Here is a 25,480-nt window from a genome sequence, read left to right as displayed (position 1 = left end):
TTCGAACGGGACCGCAGTGTTTTCCTTCTTGGCCCATCGAGACGTGTTGCGATAAGAGTGAATTTTTGGTCCAGCGAGAACTCTATGCTGATTCTCGACGTCCTTTCAACTATTTATCTCTCTACTATTCTTTCGAACGATTTGAAAAATTTTTTTTTTTCTACGATCGTGAACGGTAAGTGAACACGTTTTGTGATCGTAATATCCTTTCTATCGACTCCTCTGAAGAACGTTGAGTGGAGGATATGAATACACTGGAAAAAGGGAAAGAAGTGAGCTTGAAATACCTAGTTCTAAAGGAATGGTTTCGCTTTGAAAGCGGGAAGGAAATTACAATTTCTTTTTAAGATAAGAATTGTTTCGTGTGTTTATTGCTTTGAGTAGTTATGCTCGTGTAGTGTAACGTGTGATTATATATATAGTGACACTTTTTCAGTGTATAGACCAGCTAAGAATCCTCAGTTTCGCTGGACCCGCGTGTACTCGCGAACAAATCCACCGTATTCGCCGTATCGGCGATTCTCTCTATCAGACACCCTGTATCGACAAAGTTCTTCACGCTAAAAGTAACGATACGATGAGTAGCGATACAAGCGAGGGGGAGGGGAGAATCTAGGCTGTTCTTCTAGCACTTTAAACGGAAAGTAGGGACCCCAGTGTTACTGAATCTATGCTCGAGCAAAATAATGGCGACGATGCGTCGAACGAGCATACGTAATATACTATATACAAAGCGCATACGAACGAGATAAACGAGATTTTTTATTATTTAACTAAAAGAAAAGATGCAAAAGACATATAAGCGAACAGTTTAAACAAAAAAGGAAAAAAAATACAAACGAAAGATGCAAATTAGGGTGGCGGTAGTAGCATTAGTGAATCTCTTTTTTTTTTTCTTCTTGATTAAAAATAATTGTTTAGCCCACGGTTCATGCACAATTACAAATAGTGTTTGGTTCTCTCTCGGTAGTGGCACGCGCTAGGGCGAGAGGAACAGGCCAAGTATTATGAGTTGGCGCGACGGGAGAGACAGTTGCACATGCAGCTGTACCCTGACTGGTCTTCCCGCGCAAATACCAACCGAACTAAGAAGAGGAAGCGCAAACAAGACACAAACAGTGATCCTGGAGGTACCCACATGCCTCACTCCACACATTCTTACAAGCTCCCCCCGCCCCACGAACAGCAACAACAACTACAACTACTACTACTTACTACTATTACTACTATTACTTACTACTTACTACATACTACCAACACAGCTACAGAAATTTATTGAAATATATTCCCCCTCCCCTTTTTCAACAGCCCCCGACCCCCTCATTATTACATTATACTATTATATAATTATTATATACATTCTTATTGCTACACTACATTATGTTGCATGTTTTCCCCCCGTCTTGGGGTTTTGGGTCGATATATATATATATATTATATATAATACATATTCTACATATATGTATATATATATATATATACGATTATATATTAATTATAATTATTACTATATTATATACATGCACACGCATATATACCTTCATATATACATATATATGTATATTTAACTTATATCTATTATTGTATATGGTCTTTCGTAATATATTTTTTAGTTCCTTTTTGTCTTAAATAACGAACGAAACATATAGAGAAAAAAAATTATATATACATACAAAAATAGATGGAAGAGAATTAAAAAAAAAGATGCAAAAAGAAAGAGAATAATAAGAGAAAATATATAATGTTCGAGAAAAATAGAAAAAAAAAGAATATATAGTAATGAATGATCAACACTCGCGCGAGCAGGCGTGCACGTACGCATGCGCACGTGCGTGCCAACATGGTGTTCGACAGATTTCCATTATATATATTGCTCTGTCAAGTATATAACGGGAACGAAAAAGTAAATGGGACACGAGCGCATTCAGTACACACGTACACGCACATGACACAGCATTTATTAATTATTAATTACGTATACAACTTTGGGGACGCTGGCCATCTTGCATTTTTACAGGGACCTATACTCCGCAATCAGACAATCCTAAGCGTTTTTAATTTTCACTCAGTCTCTCTGTGTTTACCTATCTTTTTTCTTTCTTCTTTTTCTTATTTTTCTTCCACTTCTTTCTCCTTCTTTTTCTTTCGCCTCTACCCTTTTTCTTGCGCTCTTGTCTTTTTCCTGTATATCTTCTTTTTCTTCTTCTTTTTCTTCCACAGTTCTCACTTTTCTTCTTCTTCTTCTTCTTCTTCTTCCTTCTCCTCTCCGTTACTTTTTCATCTCTGATACGCTAGTTTCGATTCATACCTTTACCCCTTCTTCATTTTTTTCGCTCGCCATCACCTTTGATCGTTTCAACATTGCCTGTCGACCCCTGTTAATTTTTTCTCTAATTTTAATCTCTTTTTTCTTTTTTTTTTTTTTTTTTTTTGTATTAAGATTGTACTTTGTTGACCCATTGCCCGCCTTTTTTTTCTTCGTTTTGATTCTTTCTATGGTCACCTCTAAGCAATCACTCAATTATTCTCGACCCTTACATGCGAGTTGTTTCGTTCACGACGTTTAAGCGCTCGAACGTTTTTTCTTTATCTTTTTTTTCATATATTTTCTAATTTTTTTCTTAAACTTCGTTTTTTACATTCATCTTTAATATTTATTGTCTAGAGCTTGCGTTTTAATACAGATCACGACATTAATTGAGTAGATATGATCTTTGATCGTGTTTTTTACGCCGTTTTTAACGTTTTTACGCTGCATGCTATTTTTACTCAGCTTGACAAAATATCTCTTTTTTATTTTTTTTCAATATTTTTTTTTTTTTTTTTTTTTATCGATTCGCAGAGTCCTTCTTCGAAGACTACAATGTTCGAAGTTGAAGTAATTCAAGATTTCTCGTGTAGATCGAGAATTCACGCATATGAGTCACCGGAGATTTGTTTATTCTTAAGATCTTAGAAACATAGTAGATCTTTTATTGTAAACGACTAATAATTGATAGACTGAGAATCATAATGACGCAAGACGGAATCTGAAGAATTTGAATTACTCCAAAAGCATCGTCCGCTTAATTTTGTAATTAGCAAAGAATTAAAATATTTCATTAGGATTTCCAATACCGAGACACGTCTTCAGAATTTCAAAGAGTGCGTTCAACATTTTATAACGATAAATACAAAATACTGTGTTACGAAAAATAGTAACGAACCACTGTAACGAATCACTGTGATTCTCAGTCCATTCAAAATTCACCTCTCATTCTAGTAATTTATTAATCAGCCTATCAAGTGTCTGGTGACTTATGAATCGCAGTATCAACAATAATATCAAAAAATATTGACGTCTTCCGGGAAGGTCCTGCCTCACTAGTATATTGTCAAATTTCTAGACCATTTGAGCTTGAACTCGCAATTTCAAATCACCTTCCGATTTTAAGTAACCTCGACTTTCTCTCGATTCTGTAGAAAATCACGAAACTTCCAACGAGTAAAGCTCAATTGGTCGCGATCGTTCTGTTGCACGCATGACTAGTTGACAAACGTTGAATTCGTTCCGTATTCTCAACAAGTTTACATCGTTGCATCGGTAACGAGTCATTTTGCACTTTGCAAAGAGAATATTACGTACAATATTCGTAGAATTACGAGAACGACCGTTGCTAATTTTTTCCAATCAAGCAAACTCTTTGCTCTTGAAAATTATCTTACAATTAATGCGCAAAACGATGGTAGACGATCGTTCTGTCAATTATCGTCATCCGTTCGATAAAACGAGGGAAATTCGATGATCCATCTCTCTCTCTCTCTCTTTATATATATATATATTTATATGTATATATATATATGTGTATATATATATATATATATGTATATGTTATACGTGACATAGAAAAGAAAAGAAAACAAGAAAGAAAAGAAAAATAAGGAATAAACGCTACCCCAGCCCTTGTTCACAGCCGAAGATGCTGTACAGTCAGCTAATCGGTGCACGTTTCGCATTTTCTAGGTAACAACATGAAGAAGTGTCGCGCCAGGTACGGATTAGACCAGCAAAGCCAGTGGTGCAAGCCGTGCAGGTACGTGTGCATCGTGTAGAGGGTTTTGAACTCGTTGCTTCTTGAGAAGAGAATTTATATAACGTCATGTCGACAAGCTGCGCACGCTGTTCCGGTCGTGTGTACATACGTATTCGATCTTGAGAAGTGTTGAGAAGGAACTAGAAGTCTCACGTCTCGGTTTCATAGTAGTGTGAACACTAGAGGAAGTTACTTTTCTTTCTATGTGGTGAATGATGGTGAACGATACGAAATACTTGGCTACCGTGCACGAGTATCTTCCGTGGAATGTTTTCAGAAATTTTCGATACATCTTCTTTCAAGTCGTTTTCGAAAATTATTAAAATATTCGCGATACCGTTGTATGACATTTTTACAACAGCGTAAAATGAAGCTTATTTAAGAACGAAGAGATGATTTTTGTATTAGATGTGTAAATGAATTTCAATACCTTTGAATTTATAATATATATTTTAAGGGAATTTTAAATTGAAATATTTTTAATCCGAAGATGTTTGGTATATGAAGTTCTATGAAAATTCCAATTCCAATGACATTTTATATGAAATTTGCAATTAAATTTTGCTTGTATATTCTGTAGATTGAAATTTATTTTAAAAGGCATCAGATTAATTCGTATAAATTAATAATTGGAGAAATTAGATGAGACGTTGAGAAAATAGAAGATACTCGTGCAGGTAGCACGTAGTAGCCGGGAAAAGATGTAAAATACAAGTTGACAAATCGCGGGCCATCACGTTCGCCGTTCGAGACTTGCAACCCGGGCACGAAAACTAGTATCTCTCGATTATCACCACTTCTTACTGTTATCGTCTTCTACTCCGTTCCGTCATCCACATGTTATCGTGGAACTTGAAAAAAGAAAAGATGAAAATAATCTGAATAAAGAAAGTCCAAGTTTCGCCGCGAGTATAAAATTGCAAAAAAGAAAACGAAAGTGATGCGACTCTGATCACTCGAGGTACGAATCAGATGAAAAATGAGTATTCGAGTCCTCGCGATGAAAATCTAGCTTGTCCGTCATTTTCTCGGTGAGATAAAAGGAAAGAATGCAAAGAGAAAAAGAGAAGAACGAACTAAAAGCGACCGTCAGAAAATGTGTCTTCCAAAAAGAAAGAGAAATTTATAATGATGATAGAATATAGAGAAGAATCGAAGAAATTGAAAAGGCGTATAAAGATGAAAAAAAAAAGAGAGAAAAAGAAAGAAATTTTTTTCTCGCACGCTACTGGATCGATTCGAAAATCGACGTCGTCCACTTGTACTTGCTTGTAAATATCTCTACTAGATACCACACTGTAGTTTATTGCGGCATCACGAGCCACCCGTTTTAGCGCCACTATAACTTCCGTTCTCACTGTACGTAATCGCACAGTGCGCCCAAACGCCCCAACTGCCGGCTGGGTTTGTGAATCTCATGGACCTCATTAAAGGGGCGATGACGAATCCCAACCACTGTTTTTTTACGATTACAGTTGCAATTTTTCTTCGTGCTGATCAAATCATGTTCAATCAAAAATGATATAAACATCAAAAGGGAAAACATGATACGTCAGATATTTTTCTGGTTTTGTAAGAGTAACTTTTTGTGTAAATGTAATTTTTAGTTTGTAATTCTTACGTATATTTTAAACACATGGATAGTTATAACTAGACTGTAAATTCATATTTTTACGGGTATAATTAAAGAAACAGAAAGATTTTCTCTACCAGATATCGTAACGGATACTATAGTTTAGATATTTTATACGATTTTGTATACCATGTGCTTTCTACGCATTTTTCCACCTCCAAATTTCCTATAAATGCAAAAAACTCCAGTCTGGCTATAACATCAATTATATCGTTGGTTTTATATAAAACTTGGTAAAAAAATATAGAATCAAGCAAATTAGGCTTGTCATGTTTTTCCTGTATGATCTTCATATTATAACAAACGTATAGAAATGAAATAAAAATTGTAGTTTTGTCAAACAGCACTTGGCTCTCGGGCATTCCATTCGATCATGGTATTGTTCGTCTCCACTGTAGCTATCAAACCATAAAATACTTTTAACACACATACCTATAGAGTACATCGTCGAGAGCATCTTCGACACAGTGGCGGCCTAGTGGAAGCTTCATAAGCATGGACCAACTTGGGAGACATATTTTCTGATCAGATAGACCAGAATCGCTAACACGTTCGCCTCGTTTCGCGTCAGACGAATATTCCATTCTTTACGGATGATTATTCCTCGAGGTGCCAAAGTAATCCAACTTTATACGAATTTATCAATAATTTATCGCTTTAAATTTACCAAATTCACCAAATAAACAAATAATAATATATATAAATTCAAATAAACAAATACCAAAGTAAATCAAAAAGTTAGAAAAATTCTGGTACCTCGAACAGGAAACAATCGTCCAATCATCCATTGTGTTATTCGCGGTCCAATAGTTTAATAATTAATCGTACAAGCGTGTAAAACGGAAAAGCGTGTAAATCGCGAGGAAAAACAGGGTTAAAAGAACGGAAAAAAAGAAAAAAAAAGAGAAAAGAACAGAAAAAGAAAAAGAAAAAAGAGCGAGTAAGCCGCAAGTCCGCTCGCGCAGACAGGTTTCTCGCGTGTCGACGGACTCGGGCCGATGCGTGTGGGTGACGACGATACGGTGTGGGATTAAGGTGGGATTAAAGTGATAACGTCGATGCGACGAGCGCCCCTTTAATGGCTGGTGGTTGGTTTTGGCAGCCCAGTGGAGCATGGAGCGGGGATGGGCATCCACGCGAGCATAATCCATCACGGTGTGGGAAGTAGCGCGGGGGCAGGGGTCGGGGCTGGAGGCGGTGGAGGGACAGTAGGGGCAGCGTCTGCCCCTCCAAACACCAACACTGCCTCCAATGCCTCCTCGCCTCAGCAAGAACCCACTTATGTTAATCTCTAGTCAAGCCTATCGCCTCCCTTCTACTGCAACACTTCTTCTTAAACAGTGGTCAGTCCCGACTTAAACCTATGGGCGTAGCTGGCCCTCGCTATGCTCAGCCAACTCTCCTCGTTGCCCGAAAAAATTGTGTGAAATAATCCAAAAATGTGGAAACACAAAATTAAAAAAAGAAAAAGAAAAAGAAATAAAAAAAAGTAGAAAAGAGAATAAAAACTATAGTATCGTAGTTTGCAGATATTTTCTACAGAGTGTACTGTCGTTATTCAATGTACTACTATTTTTTACGTATTTCTTTTTATTTTTTTATCTCCCAATTTGTACTCGGGTAATTCATCTTTTTTGCGTACTCTAGTAATTTGAACATATAATAATTTTTGGATTCATTGGGTAGAGAGAAAAGAAAGGGTGACAAGTGTTGAACACGAGCTGGCTGGCTGGCATAGTGAGCGGCGCAGCTAAGCTCTAATGCTCGCATTGTTTCTCATTGTTGTGGCTCTTTACAGCTTATTATTGTTACATTTGATTTACCCTCGTTTAGTTGGACTTTACTCAGTGTTGCCCTTAGCATGGCTGGTCTGTAATACATATAATACATCTATATGTATATATTATATATATACCGTCTGTGTTTATATATATAAATATATACGTTGTTACGTACGTCCACTACGTGTAACCAAGATATATATTATTATTATTCTCTGTTTACAACAAACATTCTTTTCGTTTAATTGTTATGTTGTTCGGTTCGGAACGTTTGGCTATAGAGAAGTATACAATATACATACATATAATATACATACATATATATATTACTTATATATATTATATATATTATATATATATATTACTTATATTTATTATAAATCTGATTTTAATGGCATGACAGTTCGTGTACGGTAATTATTACGTCAATTAATGTGTTGGTAACGGATGTGTTGAATCTTCTTCGTTTTTTAATTTATTTTTTTTTTTTTTTGTTGTCATTTTCGTTTACTAGTACGTATACACATGGTTTCGTCTTATTCCAATTTTTATCTCCTGTTTTCTCGATTTTTTGTAATATTTGTTTTTTTACCTTTGACGTTTTTTGTTCTCTCTGTTTTATTTTAGTTTTCATCTGCTGTTTCTTTTATGTAATGTCGTAAGATATTATAATTGTTGCATTTTAAATAATCGTGTCACAGCCGCGTCGTTATCCGACTCGAGGCGGCCGCCGTCTGTCCCCTTCAGTAGAATGGGACGCTCGGTGATCAGACCAAGTCTCGAGGAAGCTCGTACTATGATCTCGAATTTACGGCGCGATCTCTTTCGCTTCGTAGAAACTTGGATTGGAGTTCGAACGTGTTTTACTCTCGGTACGTGCTTCTACATCCAGCTGTTATCTCTGTGAATTAGAAAAACAACATTTTTATTCAATTCAATAATAAATTCGGTGTATTGACGCATTTAAGCCGGAAGAATGTTTGGAATTAAGAAGAATTTAAGCGGATTAGAAAAGCGAATAAAATAAGGAAATTGAGATCTGTGTCCATTTAACGTTAGAATTATCAAGGAAATTTTAGAGTTTTTATTTCCGCTCCTATCCTTTTGCTGAAGTTAGAATTAATATACCGATGTATCGAACTTTATTAAAATTATATTTTTCTGCTTTGTTCATCTGAAAATTTATTACATAGCTGACATAATAAAAATATTAAATGTGACGATAAAAAACTAAATACTTTAAAAACTTTAACGCATATACATAGCATGAAAAGTCTTAAAGTTTCAGATCTTCTTTTTTAGAACACACTACATTCTTCCTATTGTTCCTCAAAATTAATTGGCCGCTCAAGACCACTTGCCACGTGCTTCAACTTTCTTTCAAATGGTCTTTGAAACAATACATAGGCTGAAGCCAGCACGAAGTGAAGATACAAGAAACATAGAGACAGAATAGCTAAAGTCGTATAAGCGGAAGGCTTATTCTTTAGTGAACGATCGAGATAACAAATTTTACTTGAAATTCCTTATCCAGAAAACAGAACTATTTATTTAATTAAGCAGCTGGATGATAGTACGGGTGAATAACGATCGAAATATAGAGAGGTTCGATCTCTAACGCTTTTTGAATTCAGTCGTGCCTGCGTACAGTTGACGTCCTGCCCCAACAACCGTGGTTATCGTTTACATAATGAACACACGAAAGAAAAAAAGAATTAACTGGCTAAGAGATGAATAATGAGAGCCAATGGCAGAGCGATAAATGTCTCGACTGCGATGCAGTTAGCACACGAGGTCGGTCGGGCTCACTTTTCGGGAACTTTGCAGTAGCAAAATAGATAAAGATACATAATATGTCCTTTTCGTTTCGTACTTATAAATCGCGATTAATGATTCAAATAATATAAAAATCAATGTGTGGAAAAAAAGAAAGAAAAGATTTCTCGCGATCGAAATAATACTTAGAACCGGTTATCGTCTCTCTTTTTTCTTTCTGTTCGTTTCCATTTTCATTTCCGTTGATTTTCTTCGATATGAAACGGAATAAAGAAAAAAGAAGGCCAAAAGAAAAAGATTTTACTATGATCGATCGAGAAAGAGAGGAAGAGAGCGTGCCATTTCGTTGATGAAAGTTCCAAGTTCCACGTAACATTGATCACATCGATTCACGCGGGCACTTTCGCGAATTCTTCTTCGGGCAAAGTGTGGAAAAAGTACAAGAGAAAGAGAGTAGATCTTCCCGTGAGCTATCTTTTTTTCTTTTCTTTTGCAAGCTTGATTCCGTGATCGATTTCTAGACGACACCATAGAAAACAGCGTTACAACGCTGCTCGGGACACGTAGTTCTCGCCTGCGGATTAAAACTGCGTTCTCATCCCCCTTCCCGACAACCCCACCTTGCCCTACCCTTATGCCCATTTGGCAATTGAATTCTTTTTGTTGAGACTTTCGTTTTTCACGTATACATTTATTACACCACAGTTATTTGCTTGTTACGTGTCTGAACTTTTTGAGCATGGCATTTACAGCGAGTGATTCCGTGTCGAACAATCAATTACCAATGCTGGCAGCGCAGAGATCTCGGTCAACGTGTTGTTTAAAATAGTATTATTTATGGAATAACTAGCTAGTCAGTTGTCTACAAAGCAATGCTTTTAATTTCGAATACGCTCTTTGCCGAGCATATTCATTTTTCTGTAGCTTGAGAAATTCGTAACGCATTTTCGTGACACATCATCGAAGACTCGGCAACGAACGCGTTAAAGATTGGAAGTTTTCTAAGGTATTAAGATCCGAATCACAAAATTTAAACTTCTATAAAAATCCAAGCGAAAGGAAGAGATAAAGAGATATCTCATCGAACACCAGTAATCGAGATGCCTGCGCGGTTAGTCCTGCTACGACCACGAGTGACGCATGTTCTTTTAGTTGGTATAATAATATTGGATGTAACCTTCCATGGTAAGCTTCGAACGTCGCTGCAACGACAAAGAAAGAAACCTATTCATCTAACCAGACAAATCGGAGAAATTTAAAGACCAATAACTAACCAAACGCAAAAATCGAGCAACCTTCGAAGCTACCTTTATTTTACGTATAACCACACCACCACCCACACCAGAAAAGCTTACAGAACACGTAAAACTAATCTCCGACTGCTTGTTCACAGACGTAAGAAGAAATGTATCAGATACATGGGGGAGGGAGGAGACGGCGACGGCGAAGCGGACGGCGAAGGCGAGGACGATCATTCGGAGGACAACCTTGGCAGCGTGGGGGAGGCAGGCACTCCCGAAGATGACGAGTCTCTGAGCAGTCCCGGGGGTTTGTCTGCGTTGTCTAGTCTGGCTAGCCCGTCACTGGTGTTACCGTCGCCCTCGAGCCTGGCCAGCCCGTGTCCCTGCCCCTTGACGCCCCCGGTGCCGCCACCGCCTCTGTCCAACCATAGCAGCCAGCCGCACAATCAGCCGGCGCAACCGCCGCCGCCGCACCGTAACCCGGTCGGTACCAATCCCCACGATATCAACAATCCCCTTAGCGTGAACCAACTGACCGGACAGTGTATAAAGAGTGAAGTGGTGTCGGCGCCGTCGGGCACGTCCAACCCGGCGATCAGTGTTACGTAGCCCCGGCCGGAACCACGTGACAAGTCTGTTGCTGGCACCGTCATTGCGTGTGTCCTCGACAACAGGGTCCGTGTACGTGTTGAACAAACGAGGTGCTGGACGATGTGGACGATTATTACTGTCGCGATCTGGGCGAGCACGGAGAAAGCGGCGGGGTGCTGCCTCTTATCGAGATCACCTCTGATGGTTTTCTTCGTTGGGATCCTCAGCAAACAAGAATCCAGGTTACGAAGGATGTTGGAGGTGTTCAGAGAAGATGCGCTTTGTACTTGGCCTGATCGGATAGGAGGTTGCAAGTCGAAGCGGAGGAGTGTCAGGTTGGAAGAGGATCATCTTCGATGATGGAGAAAGGATGGTTTGATCGACGACAGGGGGGAACCTGGAGCTTTTTCTGGAGAATAGCGTCCAGCCTCGAGATGTTCGTTCGCCCGGGGCTTCACCCAGTTCCATGGAAACTGGGCAATGTGAGACGTTTATATGTGTAACGATGATGATGTGAACGAACTGACGGACAATGCGAACAAGCGATTGAGAATTTTGAGGAAAATACGATGCAGAAATACTCAGGACCAAGTGTCTGGCTGTAGTCACCCACTCGAGAGAAAGAGAGAGAGAGAGAGAGAGAGAGAGAGAGAGAGAAAGAGAGCAAGATTGCTAGCGTGTTTCCAAGAGTGAGAAGCAGAATGGATCAGAGGATTGGTATGTATGAACGAGTGCGAGAGAAAAAAGGAGTGAGATATGCGTGAAAGGAGAATACAGAGTGGCGATAAAAGTGCGCGTGACACAGCTTGTAGTCCTTGTTACGTTGTGATGCCAATGACTGAGAGGTCATGTTCCTGTGCCAGGTACTATATTCTATAAAATAATTATACCGCAGACGTATAACTAAAGGTTAAACGAGCGAGCAAGAAAGAACGAAAGGGAAGTTTGAAGATATGTATGTATCGCGTATGCAAGGTAGAATGAAAGTACGACGAAAGGATGACGAAAAGCAGTAAGAGAAGAGAACAAGAGGAATAAATGATGATGATGAGTCAAGAGAGCGGGACAGTTTTCTCATCATTGATTTTATTCAACCTCACGGTATCAAAATACCTATTCTTCTGTATGTAATTTGTTATTTTTTTAAAAGTCTATACACACACACACTGTGCGATTGATTAGCGTGTAAGATCTCTTTTCTTTTCTTATTTTTAACCGGGAAATCGTTCATCTTTTAAGTTCCCCCTTTTTTTCTTTTTTTTTTTTATATATAAATCTATGAATACTTTACTCCATTCTTTTCCGGTCCAACCATCCCTTTTTATAGTTTCTTGTGGATTGGCAGGTGGAAAATTGAATTCGTCTACGTATGATTCTCTAGTTTCCTTTTCTCGGTCGATCTCCATTACATAATGATGATAATCAATTATTTAGAGAACTTTAAAAGGTCTCAGGAATCTTAACTCAACTTGACAATTAAACGAAGATTCTCCTTCGTGAACGATCTGTTTCATTTTTCGATAACAATATCAATCTTCTATATTTATGTTCCTGTTAGGATAATATTAAATTCAAGGAACTAAATTATACGGAAAGATAAAAGTATATAAAAAAATGAAAGATTAAGAGCGAACAAACCTGAGCACAAGCCAACGCGTGCTTTAGAGCTGTTAATCGACCAAGACAATAACTATGAGACTGTTCTGGCGTCGAACGCGTGAACCAGAGCTTCCATTAAAACGTGTCCGAGGGTAGCCTTGTGCTCGTCTCCGTTCCTCTTCGATCGTTCACGATCGAGCCAGAAGGGGACAAACATACACGCAGACGCGTTGCATTATTTATCAAGCGTCGTCCTGATCGAGCGAAGATCGTTTCTTCGCGCGTTCGCTTCTTCCCCTGTCCAATCCATTCCTCTTACTCTTCGCTTATATTCGTTTTTTCCTTTTATTTTATCTTTCTTTTCTTGATTTTTGTCTTATGATCTTCCGCGCCAGGAGTCGCGTCGCCTCCATAGAAAATTACGGAATTAATCAAACTTGATTCTTTGCGACGTACCTCATTGGAACGAAGAAAATTTTCTGTAAAAAGCGAATTATAATTTTATTTCTTTTCTTTATTTTCGTTTATTTCTTTTCTTGTCTCCCACTTTTTAATTTTTAAATGGGCAGAGATCGAAGATCTTTTTCCTATCTATTCTTGCATAGAAGAGGAAGCGTTCTATTAAAGAAAAATTTGTTTAGAAATTTTCTGAATACATGGACAGTGGAAATTACGAAAATTCATCGATATTATTTAATGATTGTGATTATGGTATGATTAAATGTTTGTTCATCCGGATGGTTGGAACGATGAGTTTCCGCTATGCTTTCTTTTGTCTCATTATTTTAATGACGTGTTGTTTTTATGTGTAATTAAGCGGCGATGTCCATTGTTGTTGTATAGCGGAACGATTAAAAGAGAAAGAAAAATATTTTAGCCGATCGAGCGACCGTTTTTCTTTTTTTCATGTTTTTAAAACATTTTTTCTGTATTATTCCTTTTTTTTCCTTTCTTTTAATCGGGCTTTTGCGTTTCTCTTTGAATCCTTGTTACTGTGAAATAATGGCGCGAACCGATTCGTGAATTTTGTATACGTCTCTGCACACATCGCGACATGTTTGTATTTCTCGTTTTATATTGTCATTTTGTTTCTGTACTTTTTCGTATTGTAATCGAGATTCACCGACGATCATCGTTATTCGTGTGCAAGAGAAAGAGGCTGACCGTTGCACAATGTTACGTTTGCGTTTTCATAGGTCTTTTTTTTTTTATTTTTATCTTTTCGATAAAGCTGGTTGTGATTTGGTTTTATTTACAATGATCATGAATTAAAGATCCCTTTTCTGTTCGTTCAACTTTACAATCAACATTTTAAATGTTATTTTAATTTGAACAACCTTGGTTCAGTTTCAATAAATTAATCAACGATTCTACGAAATTGTTAATCTCCGGAAGCTTTCCCAAGATATTTCCATTGTTTTCTTTATCGTATACCATGTAGCCTGGAAATATCGAATCCTCGGTGTAATCTCTTTCATATTTCTTGTAAAAAGAGTTTAGATAAAAATGTAAGAGGAAAATCAGATGTGACGAAATAAAAACGAAAAGGATGAAACGAAGAAATGAAGCATGCGTCGAATAAGAGAGAAATTGCACTCCCGGAAAACTATCGAACATTTGTTTCTTTTTCCCCTTTTTTTCTCTCGTGCGTTTTCATTAGCGGTGCAGCTCTTATGTACATAAGATATAGATACGTTTGTTTAAAGGTGCATTTGTTACGTCTAATGGGAATGTGCAATGGAGGACTGTAACGATGAAGAAGACGAAGAAGAAGAAGAAGAAGAAGAGAAAGAAGACGAAGCAGAAAAGGAAGACGTAGACGAGGAAGAAAAAAAAAGAGACGCGTTATGTCGAAGTCTCGCGAGCGTATGTTTTAAAAGGAAAATAAGAAAAAGTGCGCGCGAGAAAGAGAGAATGAAAGTGTATGTGTGTGTACGTATGCGCAAAACGAAAAGCAACGTTAAAAGGAACATTTTTCCTTTCTTTCATTTCCTTTCTTCACTGTACCTCATTTTGTTTCTTCTTTTTTTTTATACATGTATATGTTCTTCTCTATTTCCACGTTTTCCTTCTCGATAAAAATCTTGACTGAAGCGACCACAATTAATGCCTGTATAGCGAGAACGTAAGATAAAAAGCTTGTAATACGCGTCGATCGAACATTTAAACTTGAAACGTGCCATAACGACATCATGCCAATATTATAACGATAATACAATACTTTTTTACGATTTACGATCCGTTTTCGAACCTCTAGAAGCCTCTGTCAGTCGTGTACGAAACGGTTGTTTCTGCGTTCACCACGGGTCTGCGCCTCTTGGTTCTTTTGCCGTGTTTTTACCTCGGCCACCGATTTCTTCTCTCCCTTCATTGCCTCGTTCCCACTCGATCGCGAACGCCTCTGCACGCGATCCTTACATTCTAGCGTCACGAATCATGAAGGCTCTTCGAGATCCAGCCACGATCCTCGGCTACCGTGCTCTGTAAATTGATAAATGCTGTCTAATAATCCTAGAGGCTGATCCAAGGTTTTGCATAGTTCGACGAACTATCGTGAGATTTTGAACACGAATCTCTGTTGATGATATTTAAATCTCATGATATTAAATCTCTATATAGCTGGTTCGTGTTGAAACCGAAGAGTGAAGATCGATTGCCGTTTCCCATTTTAAGCTGGAAATTAAAAAGTAATGGTTGTGATATATTTATCGCGTTTGTACATGACGACACGTAAATGAAATAAGTTTTGAAAAATGTAGACGTACGCGCAATTTCTCTTCTCACTGAATAGTTTTCAAATTCTCAAATAAATTCTCAAATTTGGACAAAAGCTTACCATATTATGTACGAATAACCAAGACGGTCAAAAGCGTGCTTTCCTATAAATATCACAAATTTCGATTGCAAAGAGTTGTACTATGTTCAAAACATAGAGATCTTGTATTAAATTTTCAGAAACAGAGATATTTTGTAATTTATATTCTTTGAGTATTAAGTTACAGTATTTCAATCCTATGGAATGAAAGGAATGATCTTCCGAGTTTCAATTTTCTCAAAAAAGAAAAAAAAAAAGAATTCAATATTTATCTCGAACATACTTGGAGACTAAGAGAACAATGGAATCGACAGCTAGAAAACGGTTTGAATCGCGGATCGAGATACGATCGAGCGGACGAGGCTTCAAACGAACAAGTACGGGCAAGGACGACCAGCGGTTCACGGAACGATCGCGAGAAAGAAAGAAAGAGAGAAAGCTATCGAGCGAGCAAGAAAAGGACTACCGATTGTACTGACAGACGTTAGCCACAAAGAAAAAGACTCGTTAATCCGTGTGATGTATTATTCCGTGTGTATATCGCGTGTATGTATGCGTGCGTGTGTGCATGAGACGATGACTGGTGTGCGCGAAAAACCGAGTTACGGGGGCAGAGATCATCCATGAACGTGTAGACGCTCGTTTTCAACAGCAGATAGAAAAGCATTTAAACGCATTTCCTCGTTCATCGACGAGAGAATTACACTTGTAACCGCGACACATTGTCCATAATATCGTCCTGATTACCGCGCATTCGTTCGAAGATTCGTTTATTCGTTCTTTTTATGGTGATACCATAAATAATCTATCGAAAAAGATCTACCATGAATACATTGTGCGCAATTTCAAGTCAGTTTTTACTCGTGGTAAACAGGCGAATCGATGGGAAAAACGCGTAGACAGTCAGGACGATTATTTTTACCGAATCAAAACCCGCAAGTCTGTCGTTCATTCGAATTCTGCCCGCGAAACTCGGCGTTAATTCACTTTGCGAGGAACGAGACGACGTCACGAGGGTCCGTCATGGCCCTCACGAGTGGTCAGGGACGAGGAAGCTATTCCTCATCGGTAACATTTTAAGAAAAAAAGAAGGAGCAGATGGGAGGAAAACGTGTTCATGAACCGAAAGAATGGTAGATAAGAGCTTCACAAACGTGGAATAGCTTCCGAGATCCGCTTGTAAACACGGCCTACAGACCACGTGAGAAAAGTCATACGAAAAGTCACTCGGGAACGCCCTAACTGTTACCGATTATGAATCGTGTTTCTTCTTTTTCATGGCGAGGAAAAGGAAGAAGGTTCGGGCGCGGTTAGGCTCGTCTCGCTTCAAGGAGTGCTTGTAACATATTGTAAAGTATCACCGACAGTTCTCAGCTGCGTTGTACAGTGTTTTCTAAGTATCTAGTTTATATAGCGTGTAATTGAAGAGGATACATTGTATTTACACTAAATAAGTGATCTGTATCAAATTCATTCTCGTATAGCCTGTACTCCTACTCATTGTAGATGCTAAAAGTGATTTGTGTCATAAAGAAACCTATAAATAAAATTAGCAATTTGAGAATGTTGTCGACCGCGTCGATTTATTGTCTGTTTTCACCTTTGCTTGCCCGTTCTTCGCGTCCAAGTCAATGTGGTTGCTAAAGACGCAAGTGTCTTACTTGGGAAAATGTTTCCAAGTATGTAATTACATACTAATCATGTTTCTGATCGAGAGTGGTTTTGAAATGACATTGCATGGCTTGATTGATTGTTTGGACAAAGAACGGTTTAACACGTAACGGGATACAATTTTGATATGATTCTGGAGAAATTACCGGTTCTATTTTGGAGTTTCAAGGATAAGTAAGGCGTATCGGTTTCTCTAGACCGATGCTCGCATTGAACTGCGATGAAACTTCGTTTTCGATTATATTATTGAACAGTTGGTGGAAACCCATGAAAGAAGAAGGAAAAAATGGAATGAAAATTAAATAAAAAGTACTAGTCTTCCGAAAATTCTTGTTTTTCTTCAAAGAATACCTCATCATTGTTAGCTACGATAACACGATATTCTTTTTTTTTTTTTTTTGACCATAAATATGAATTTTATAAATGTGTTCAATTTATAAAATTATCGAATTAATAAATAAAGGAGAACTTAGTAAAATATTTCACGAATATAAAGGATTAATAATCAATCCAATTTATTCAAAACATATTGCAAACATGAATGTGAAGAACAGACTGAACCTTTATTACGATATAGCTAAACAAATTTCCCATTTAAAACCAAAAACAGGACAAAAATAGGTAATTCTTATCATTGAATACACTTGGGCGGACATTGAGTCTTTGCGTCTGAGAAAAAGTACAAGCTCAGCACATTCACAGCATTCAAAGTATACACGTTCGGTGTCTTCAAGTTGCAATTAGTTACAAACACCTTGGCCATGTTCATAATATTTTCACACTTCATCACACAGGCCGCACCATCGAAACTGGGCCTTCCCTGATCATCTCTGGCGCAAGGATCAAATAGATAAAACTTGCCATAATGCTGCATCACTGCGACCGCCATATTATTTGTATGAAGAATCCCAGCACAATTCGATCGGAAGAACATGGCCAAAGACTCAGACAAATCAAAGGTATGGAGCAATCCAGCTGTAGTATGATTATGAATATGTATCGTAGCTCTAAAATCCCCGACAATGAAGACAGTCAACAATTCACTGGGAGATAAATTCCTGTTCCCTGAAAGTGTGGCTCGTACACTGTCCGAATGTAATAAATCTCCGTATCTCAAAATAGCGTCGATTAATTCAGGTGTCCAGGTAGATGGCACGTGAAGAAGACCAACCACAATAGCCACGGCAGCGATTGCTGTACTTTGGAAGCCTCTTGTATCCGTACTCCAAATTCTATGATGCATGTGCAACGTACCACGAAGAACGCTAAGCTCCTCATCTACGATATTATATTCTGTAACTGTCTCCACATCCAATGTAGTATTCTTCTTCGCTCCCACCATTGGAATTACTGGAATTGGCGGGCCTGTGCAGTCGAAATATGGTCTAAAACCAGCTGGACATGGTAAAGGTTCGATCATGGCGGTCTTGATAATAACTCTACAAATCTCGTAATGACCATACTTTTCTTGTTCGTCGATGTTAGCGAATAAAACCTCGTAAAGTGGTTCTAAGCAAGCGAACCACATGACGCACGAGGTACCATAGAAATCTTGGAGACCCTGATCGCTTCGTGCACGAGGATCATACATAAAGTAGACGCCCATATCTTTCCAAATAGCCACTGCTCCACGATCAGTCACCACGATTCCAGCACGATTTTTCTCAAAGAACAGAGGTACACCCTGTTCGAGAAGTATCGGTGGTGGAGGTGGAGCTCGAACCCTTTGAGGTCTTCTACTCCTGGTTTTTCTAGTTCTAGCTCGCCTCGTTCGCTTTCCCTTCTTCTTCTTGTCCTCAGGATCCGGCGGAGGAATTGCGACTATTCCAGCCACTGTTCCTGACTCTATATCGGCTGTCAAAATATTAACTCCTACGTAGAACACTCTGATAATGTCTTTCGGTTTCACACGAATTATCGTTGGCTTTGCTTTTTTCGTTTCTCTGTGAACGTTGATGCCCATGGCTAAAATTTCATCCATAGTCTTCTTCGTCCAAGTGACTGGGTTCTTCACTACAGACATCCCTAGGGCAACGACGCAATTCGCGGCTTCCTGTTTGTTTCTTAATTGTTCAGGGAAGATCTCGTCACCCTGATGATAACTTCCTCTTAAAATTGCTCGAGCTTCGCCACGAACTCTTCTGTAAGCGTTCAAAGGTGGCAGATTCGAAGGACGAACAGCAGAACTAGGGTCGAACTTCCACGGTGGAAGCTTGTTCCAATTGACCACGTCGATAGCAATCATTTCATAATCGCCTTCGCTTCCTAAGAAGTTCTGAAGATACTCTATAAGTGTGGCAATGTTAGTAAAACGTAACACTTTGGGTCTCACTAGTGCTGTCTCGCCTGAAGTGGTCGTCCAATCTGGTATCAAAGCATAGTAGTCGTTGTTGAATTTCCAAAGAGCAATATTTCTATTTGGACTGATAGTTAGCGCGCCTGACTTGTACTTAGAGAAGAAGTTAGTTATCCCAGTCTTTAAATCTTGAACTTTAGGTGGCTTGGCTGTCAAACTCCCAGCTTCGACACAGTCTTTGATGCTTAAATTTATTCGACGAGACGAAAGGAAGAACTCTGTCATAATATCGTTGATCCTTGGAATGGTACCCTCTCCAAGTCTATCTACACATTTTGAGTGTAGTTTATCTCCAGTCACTATAACCTCATCGAGCACAGCTTGCGTCCAGTATCTCGGTTCATATACTTTCGCAAACACAATGGCCATCACAGCAATGGCAGCAGTTTGGTTATTTCGATTGACTCTCTCGAACTTCATATCGTCCATACCAATTGTGCCGTCGATGGTCCATACGCCTTCTGTCATTTTGGGGAAATGATACCACGGATTGTCTCCTGAAGTCGGCTTCGCTGGACGTTCTTCTTCAGCTACGCGTGTCTCGTATGCATTATCCAGGCTGACCACGTCCAAAGTGAAATCTTCACCGGTAGCAACCGCTGTAATTGCGTTAGCGAGTGACTCTATGTCAGTGAACCACATTACAGCAGCAGTGCCGTCTCTTTCTCGAGGCTCTCCTCGAGTATCTCTTCCTTTAGGATCCATCGTGAAGAATACTTCGCCTTCTCTCCAAATAGGCATTATTACGTGATCTTGCCTAAATATTCCCATAGCGTTCGTTTCAAAGAAAGTCTCCAATTGCGACTGTAAATCAGTTACCTTGCCAGTAACGGCGTCTTCTTCGAGGCTAACGTATATTCTATTCACTCCAACAGCGAAATCTTCGCTAATTTCACTAGGAATAAGATAAGTTCTTGGAGTCTCTTCCTCATCTGCTACTTCTGGAAGATTCTCTAAATTGTCTGTAGTAATCTTGTCACCTATTTTAAGAATATCGTCCACCACTTCTCTGTACCATAAATGAGGATTATATAGTTTGGTCATTCCTAATGTTGCCAAGGCACTTCCAGCTTGCTGTTTGTCTCTAGTTTGTCTTTTAAACATCACTTCGTTAGCTTGATTAAAACTCCCTAGTAAGATAGCTCCGTTGTCACCCATGTTGAAATAATTGTTCAAATCAGGCTTCACTGGAATCTGTTTATCTGCTTCAACTTCTTCTTCGGTCATTTCTTGACCTATAGAGATGACTTTCATATTATGAATGCCAAATTCGTTGTTTGTTTCTGAATCCTGACCGGCATTCGTTTCGATTATACTCGCCAGAACAGATAGATCCAAAGTTCGAATTACACAGGCTGCGTTCTCTTCATCTTCCATTTCATCGATCAACCATAAACCCTGCTTGTTTCGAGGATTAGGATCGAAACAGTAATAAACGTTCTGTGGGACCATTTCGTCCTTTTCTTTTACTTCTTCTTCAACTTTCCACACGGCCACGCTCATATTCTTCACGTCAATGATTCCATACTGGTACTCTTCGAAAAATTGGTTTAAAGCTGAGACCAAATTTGGAACATCAGAATCGGCTGGTGAAGTCAAGTCTCCAACAACAGTTCCTTCTTCCACATCAATTTTTACCTTTCTATTTTTAAAGTACAGATTCTTCTTCAAATTTGGCACAAAGAAATATCGTTCAACATCTTCACCAACTTCCATAAGCGGATTACACCAATTGTAATAAGCGTCTCCTTCTCTAACTACGGTATCAACGATCTCGTTAGTCCATTTCGCGGGCGGTGTTTCCCTAGCAGCAACTAAAGCTATCACTGGCATAGCCAGTCCCTGAATTCCTCTACTTTCATCCTCAAATTCTTCGTTGTCGTTTGATATAGTTCCCTGAAGAACCCACGTTTCTCCTGGCGTTCCCGGCTGGAAATCGTGCCACGGTCTGGTTCCAGGAACGTCATCTGGAATTGTAATATGTCTGATGGTAAAACGATCGTTTTTTTTCGCCTGTTCCAAATTTTTCAAGAATAGAGCAGCCAACGCATCGGTAGTAGGGAATCTTATCACACAACAGTTTCCTTTTTTCCTTTGAGAATTCTCAGCCTTGGCGCCTTTTCCACCCTTTTCCTCTCGAATCCTAACTCCAACCACGTCACATTGGCGAGGATCAAACATATAGAAACAATCATCTTGACTCCAAATCGCCACGGACATGGAAGAAGATTCAATTACTCCTTCTGTATTAACCAGAAAGAATTCTTCCAAAGCTTGTTTCAGATTCAACACAGTTGGTATCTTGGAAGAGATCGTTCCAGTGACCGTAATCAAATCTACGTCTATAACCAACTTTCTCCCTTCTAATTCGATTTTGATATCGTTCAAATCAGGAGCAGTCATGTTTTTCATCATTGGCTTGGCAGACTTCACCTCAGCGTATAAAATATCGCCCAAAGCCAATATTTCGTCTAACTTTGGCCTTAACCACGTTTTTACCGGGTGAACCTTCTTCATGGCGATAGCCAGAACACAGTTTGCTACATTCTGAGCTCCTTTGCCTTTGTACATCTCACTGTGCTCGTGAGTCAGCCCGTGGAGAATCGCCATAGAACCCGGAAGCTCCCTAAACGTCGATGGTACGTTCACGTGCATGTCCTCGTAACTATAACCAGTATCAAATTTATTCTGATCTACGAGAGGATCTGTTGCAAAACGCTTATCAATACTGTAGTTCGAAATGGTAATTTGTAAAGGTTCTCTATGAATCTTAGCTGCTACCACAACTTGCTTCTTCTGTCCCTTTGGTACCGGTTTGGTGCAGTCCATTTTATTCTCATCGATGTCGACAGGATTGATAGTTCTTAAAACGCTTCTATCAACATACAAACTGCTTGGTAAACGATCAATATATCCACGACCTACTTCGGTGACCTTTAACACGGTCACCTTGTCGATGCAATATCTGGAATCGTATCTCTGGTCCATACTCTTGAGGAAATGATCGCGAATATCGTTCAGACATTTGAATCTCATGACACAGGCTACACCATCTGGATGGTGAACACCTTCCTCGTCACAGGGTGCTGGATCAAAGAATAGAAAACCGATTTCAGGATGACGCCACATGGCCATAGATGTTCCTTGAGCTGTGATTACTCCCGCGTCATTATTCTGAAAGAACTTTTGCAATCCATCCGCAAAGTCTGGACAACCGACAGTTTCACTCAATAGGTTTCCATAAATTCCTGTCTCTTCTACGCAGACTAAGACTTTGTAATTGGAAATGTAGAATTCTGGATGGACAAGACTGGCTTTCATATATTCGTTATCTTTTACGTGATTTCTCATTACGCTGGTACGGAACACTTTGTCTCCGTATTCCAACACTTGGTCTACGTATTCTTTCACCCATTCTTTCGGCTCGAATAAACGGCCATAGACGATAGCTACGATCGATGCTGGAGCAGCTTGACGACCACGACTTCTGTATTTGAAGTGGCGATCGTTCATCGCGTAAGAACCACGAAGGATCGCAGAGTTCGGCGTCAAAACACGGAATTTGTGCCATCGTCTGCCAAAATCGAAGCGTGCTGCTTTTTTCTTTTTTGGAAGAGCGTCGCCCTCGCCGGATGTCCCCGGTCCACCCTTCATCCCTGCCTTCTTCTCGGCTGCCGCGTCCGTCATGTTGTTTCTGAGTTTATTTTATCGGAATACTTATTAAAATAATTCTCTTTCTATTATTAAAAAGATATTCGTAATTCGTTAAAATTTCTACGATAATTTTCCTAACCAATACATAATTAAGAGATGAAAATTGAGAATGACCAGTAACTTGCCTGATACTACTTTATATAAGACCAATTTTAGTATAAATTTCGAAGAATATTCATCTTTAACAAATCAGAATGAGTCGACGAACGTGGAAGGTTTTTTGTAAATTTTTACTTGAAAATTTTCCTTATACATGACTAAAAAAGATTGCTGTCACGAAGAACGTGAATGAAGAAAGGGATGAAAATCGGAATTGATATCGATAGTTAATCGAGGAATAGGAAGCGACAAAAAGAAGGATCTATTGTCTTAGAAAATTTATTATAAGCCTTCTTAGTCGGTTCACAATCTTTTGCTCGCAGGATACTTTATTCGTTACGAAATAGTATATATATACATCTTGTGGTATAAAATTATTTGTGTTCGACTTACCTGATAAGCATCTTACTGCTTCTTTCTAAGAACAGGTGCATAATACACACAATATAGAGAAATATTTTAACGTATAATACAAATAAAAATGTGAGAAAATGTATGAAATCCAAAAATTTCCAAATATAAAATTTGCTAGTCTTTGAAGCTTTCGCATACTATAAAAAAGGTACAAAGTTATTTGCTTGCGTTTATAAATTGGAACGAAATAGCGAATTGGAGTATATCAATGAATTATTTTTTCATTTCTTTTTTTCTTTACTATAGGTCATTGATGCAGAAAAGCGGCCGTTGCAAAGTATATACCTGAAATTTATTATATCAACATATGAAAAAACGTAATAAATATTATAAATATAGAATATAAAGTATAAAGTAAAATCGATCAACTTGCTTTCGTATTTATTGTTACACGCTGCATGGATTCATGCAATGACGTAGTGTCCACGGTTCTCCTTCACAATTGAACAATCTTGAAGACATAATAGTAATGATAATAAAATTAATAATAATAATAGTAATAATGATAATAATAATCATTATACTTATGATAATAATAATATTTATATATATATATATATATTCTTTTTTTTCGTTATGTACATACGACCTATAGATCATCGACAACGGAAATCAAGGTTGTACATATTTGTCAGCCATAATCATCAATCGTTGATTAACCACGAATAGAATAGGATTCGTATTGATATTTTGTATACAGGCACAGAGAGAGACAGAGAAAGAAACACGAATAAATTCGCGAGTCATTGAATAAGCCTATAATTTAATCATCATCAGAAATGTTTCTCTTAGATCGATGAACAAAATTGTTATTTTGATTCGTTTTAATCCCGATCGAAATATTCGGATCGCGATTCATGGGCAGAAGCTTTCTTTTCAACTATAATTTTTTTTATATTTACAACATATATATATATATATGTATATATATATATATATATAATATGTATACGCTTAACTGATCTAATAGGATTATTGTAACAAGTTACCAAAAAATATCTACACAGTAAAAATATAGATATATATATATATATATATGTATATACATATATAAACGCACATACACAGTATGTCGCTCGCTCGCGCTCGCGCACGCGTACGTGCATATTCGTATCTGCTTCTTTCTTCCTCCCTTTCTTTAAGTCTTTTTTCCTTTCTTTCTATCTTCTCCTTCTCTCCCATCATTCTTTGATACAACGATTTAGACTTTCTCTATAATTATCCTGACTCCCTTCCATTCACTCAAGAAGCGTATATATACATATATACCATCTTTTGTCTTTTTCTTTTTACATTTACCTATTTATCATGTGTGCGTGTAACATCATGTATCTCCTCACCCGAGTTTGCGTACGGATAGACGCATCTACGAACACGTGCATCATGGAGCACATTATAACGCGAGTAAATACGTGATACACTCGATGAATCGTTTACTTTTTTCTGTTTGGCTGATTCGATTGCGCTTATTAATATCTTTCTGGCAGATCGTGACGCGGTTACTCTACTGCTCTAACTTGGACTGACATCGCTTTCTCCTTATAATATTAGAGACTCGTGATATCTTTAATCTATACAAGTTTCGTTCATGTATTATCAGTATTTATCTATACATGTATTAGTTTCCAAGCATGTCCGCCCAAAAAAGAACAACGACGAGATATTTTGCAAACGTATTTAGATATAATAGGCATAGTTCACACGTACGATAATCAGC

General features: G+C 38.3%; 2 protein-coding genes across 6 annotated transcripts in view; one reads left to right on the top strand and one right to left on the bottom strand.

Annotated features, from left to right (window-relative positions):
• The window catches only part of LOC126914329 (protein pangolin, isoforms A/H/I/S), a 283,816-nt gene extending 266,739 nt beyond the window's left edge, over window positions 1-17,077 (top strand). For 2 of the 5 annotated variants that reach the window (XM_050718118.1, XM_050718114.1), the window contains 2 exons: window positions 4,004-4,073; window positions 10,657-17,077. In XM_050718118.1, coding sequence (XP_050574075.1) covers window positions 4,004-4,073; window positions 10,657-11,113 — 527 coding nt within the window. In that variant the 3' untranslated portion in view covers window positions 11,114-17,077. Of the gene's footprint in view, window positions 1-970; window positions 1,131-4,003; window positions 4,074-6,808; window positions 7,050-10,656 lie in introns of all 5 variants that reach the window. The other 3 variants (XM_050718117.1, XM_050718115.1, XM_050718116.1) reach the window with 3 other exon arrangements.
• LOC126914321 (uncharacterized) lies at window positions 14,706-25,448 on the bottom strand. The gene has a single exon (XM_050718094.1). It carries the CDS (start codon window positions 23,221-23,223, stop codon window positions 17,812-17,814), a length of 5,412 nt encoding a protein of 1,803 aa, XP_050574051.1. The 5' UTR covers window positions 23,224-25,448; the 3' UTR covers window positions 14,706-17,811.
• Between the last annotated feature and the right edge of the window lie 32 nt (window positions 25,449-25,480).

This window comes from Bombus affinis, chromosome 3, assembly GCF_024516045.1.
Source record: "Bombus affinis isolate iyBomAffi1 chromosome 3, iyBomAffi1.2, whole genome shotgun sequence".
NCBI classification, from domain to species: Eukaryota; Metazoa; Arthropoda; class Insecta; order Hymenoptera; family Apidae; genus Bombus; species Bombus affinis.
Note: the sequence above shows the minus strand (reverse complement) of the source record. Positions and strands in the feature narration are given on the sequence as shown.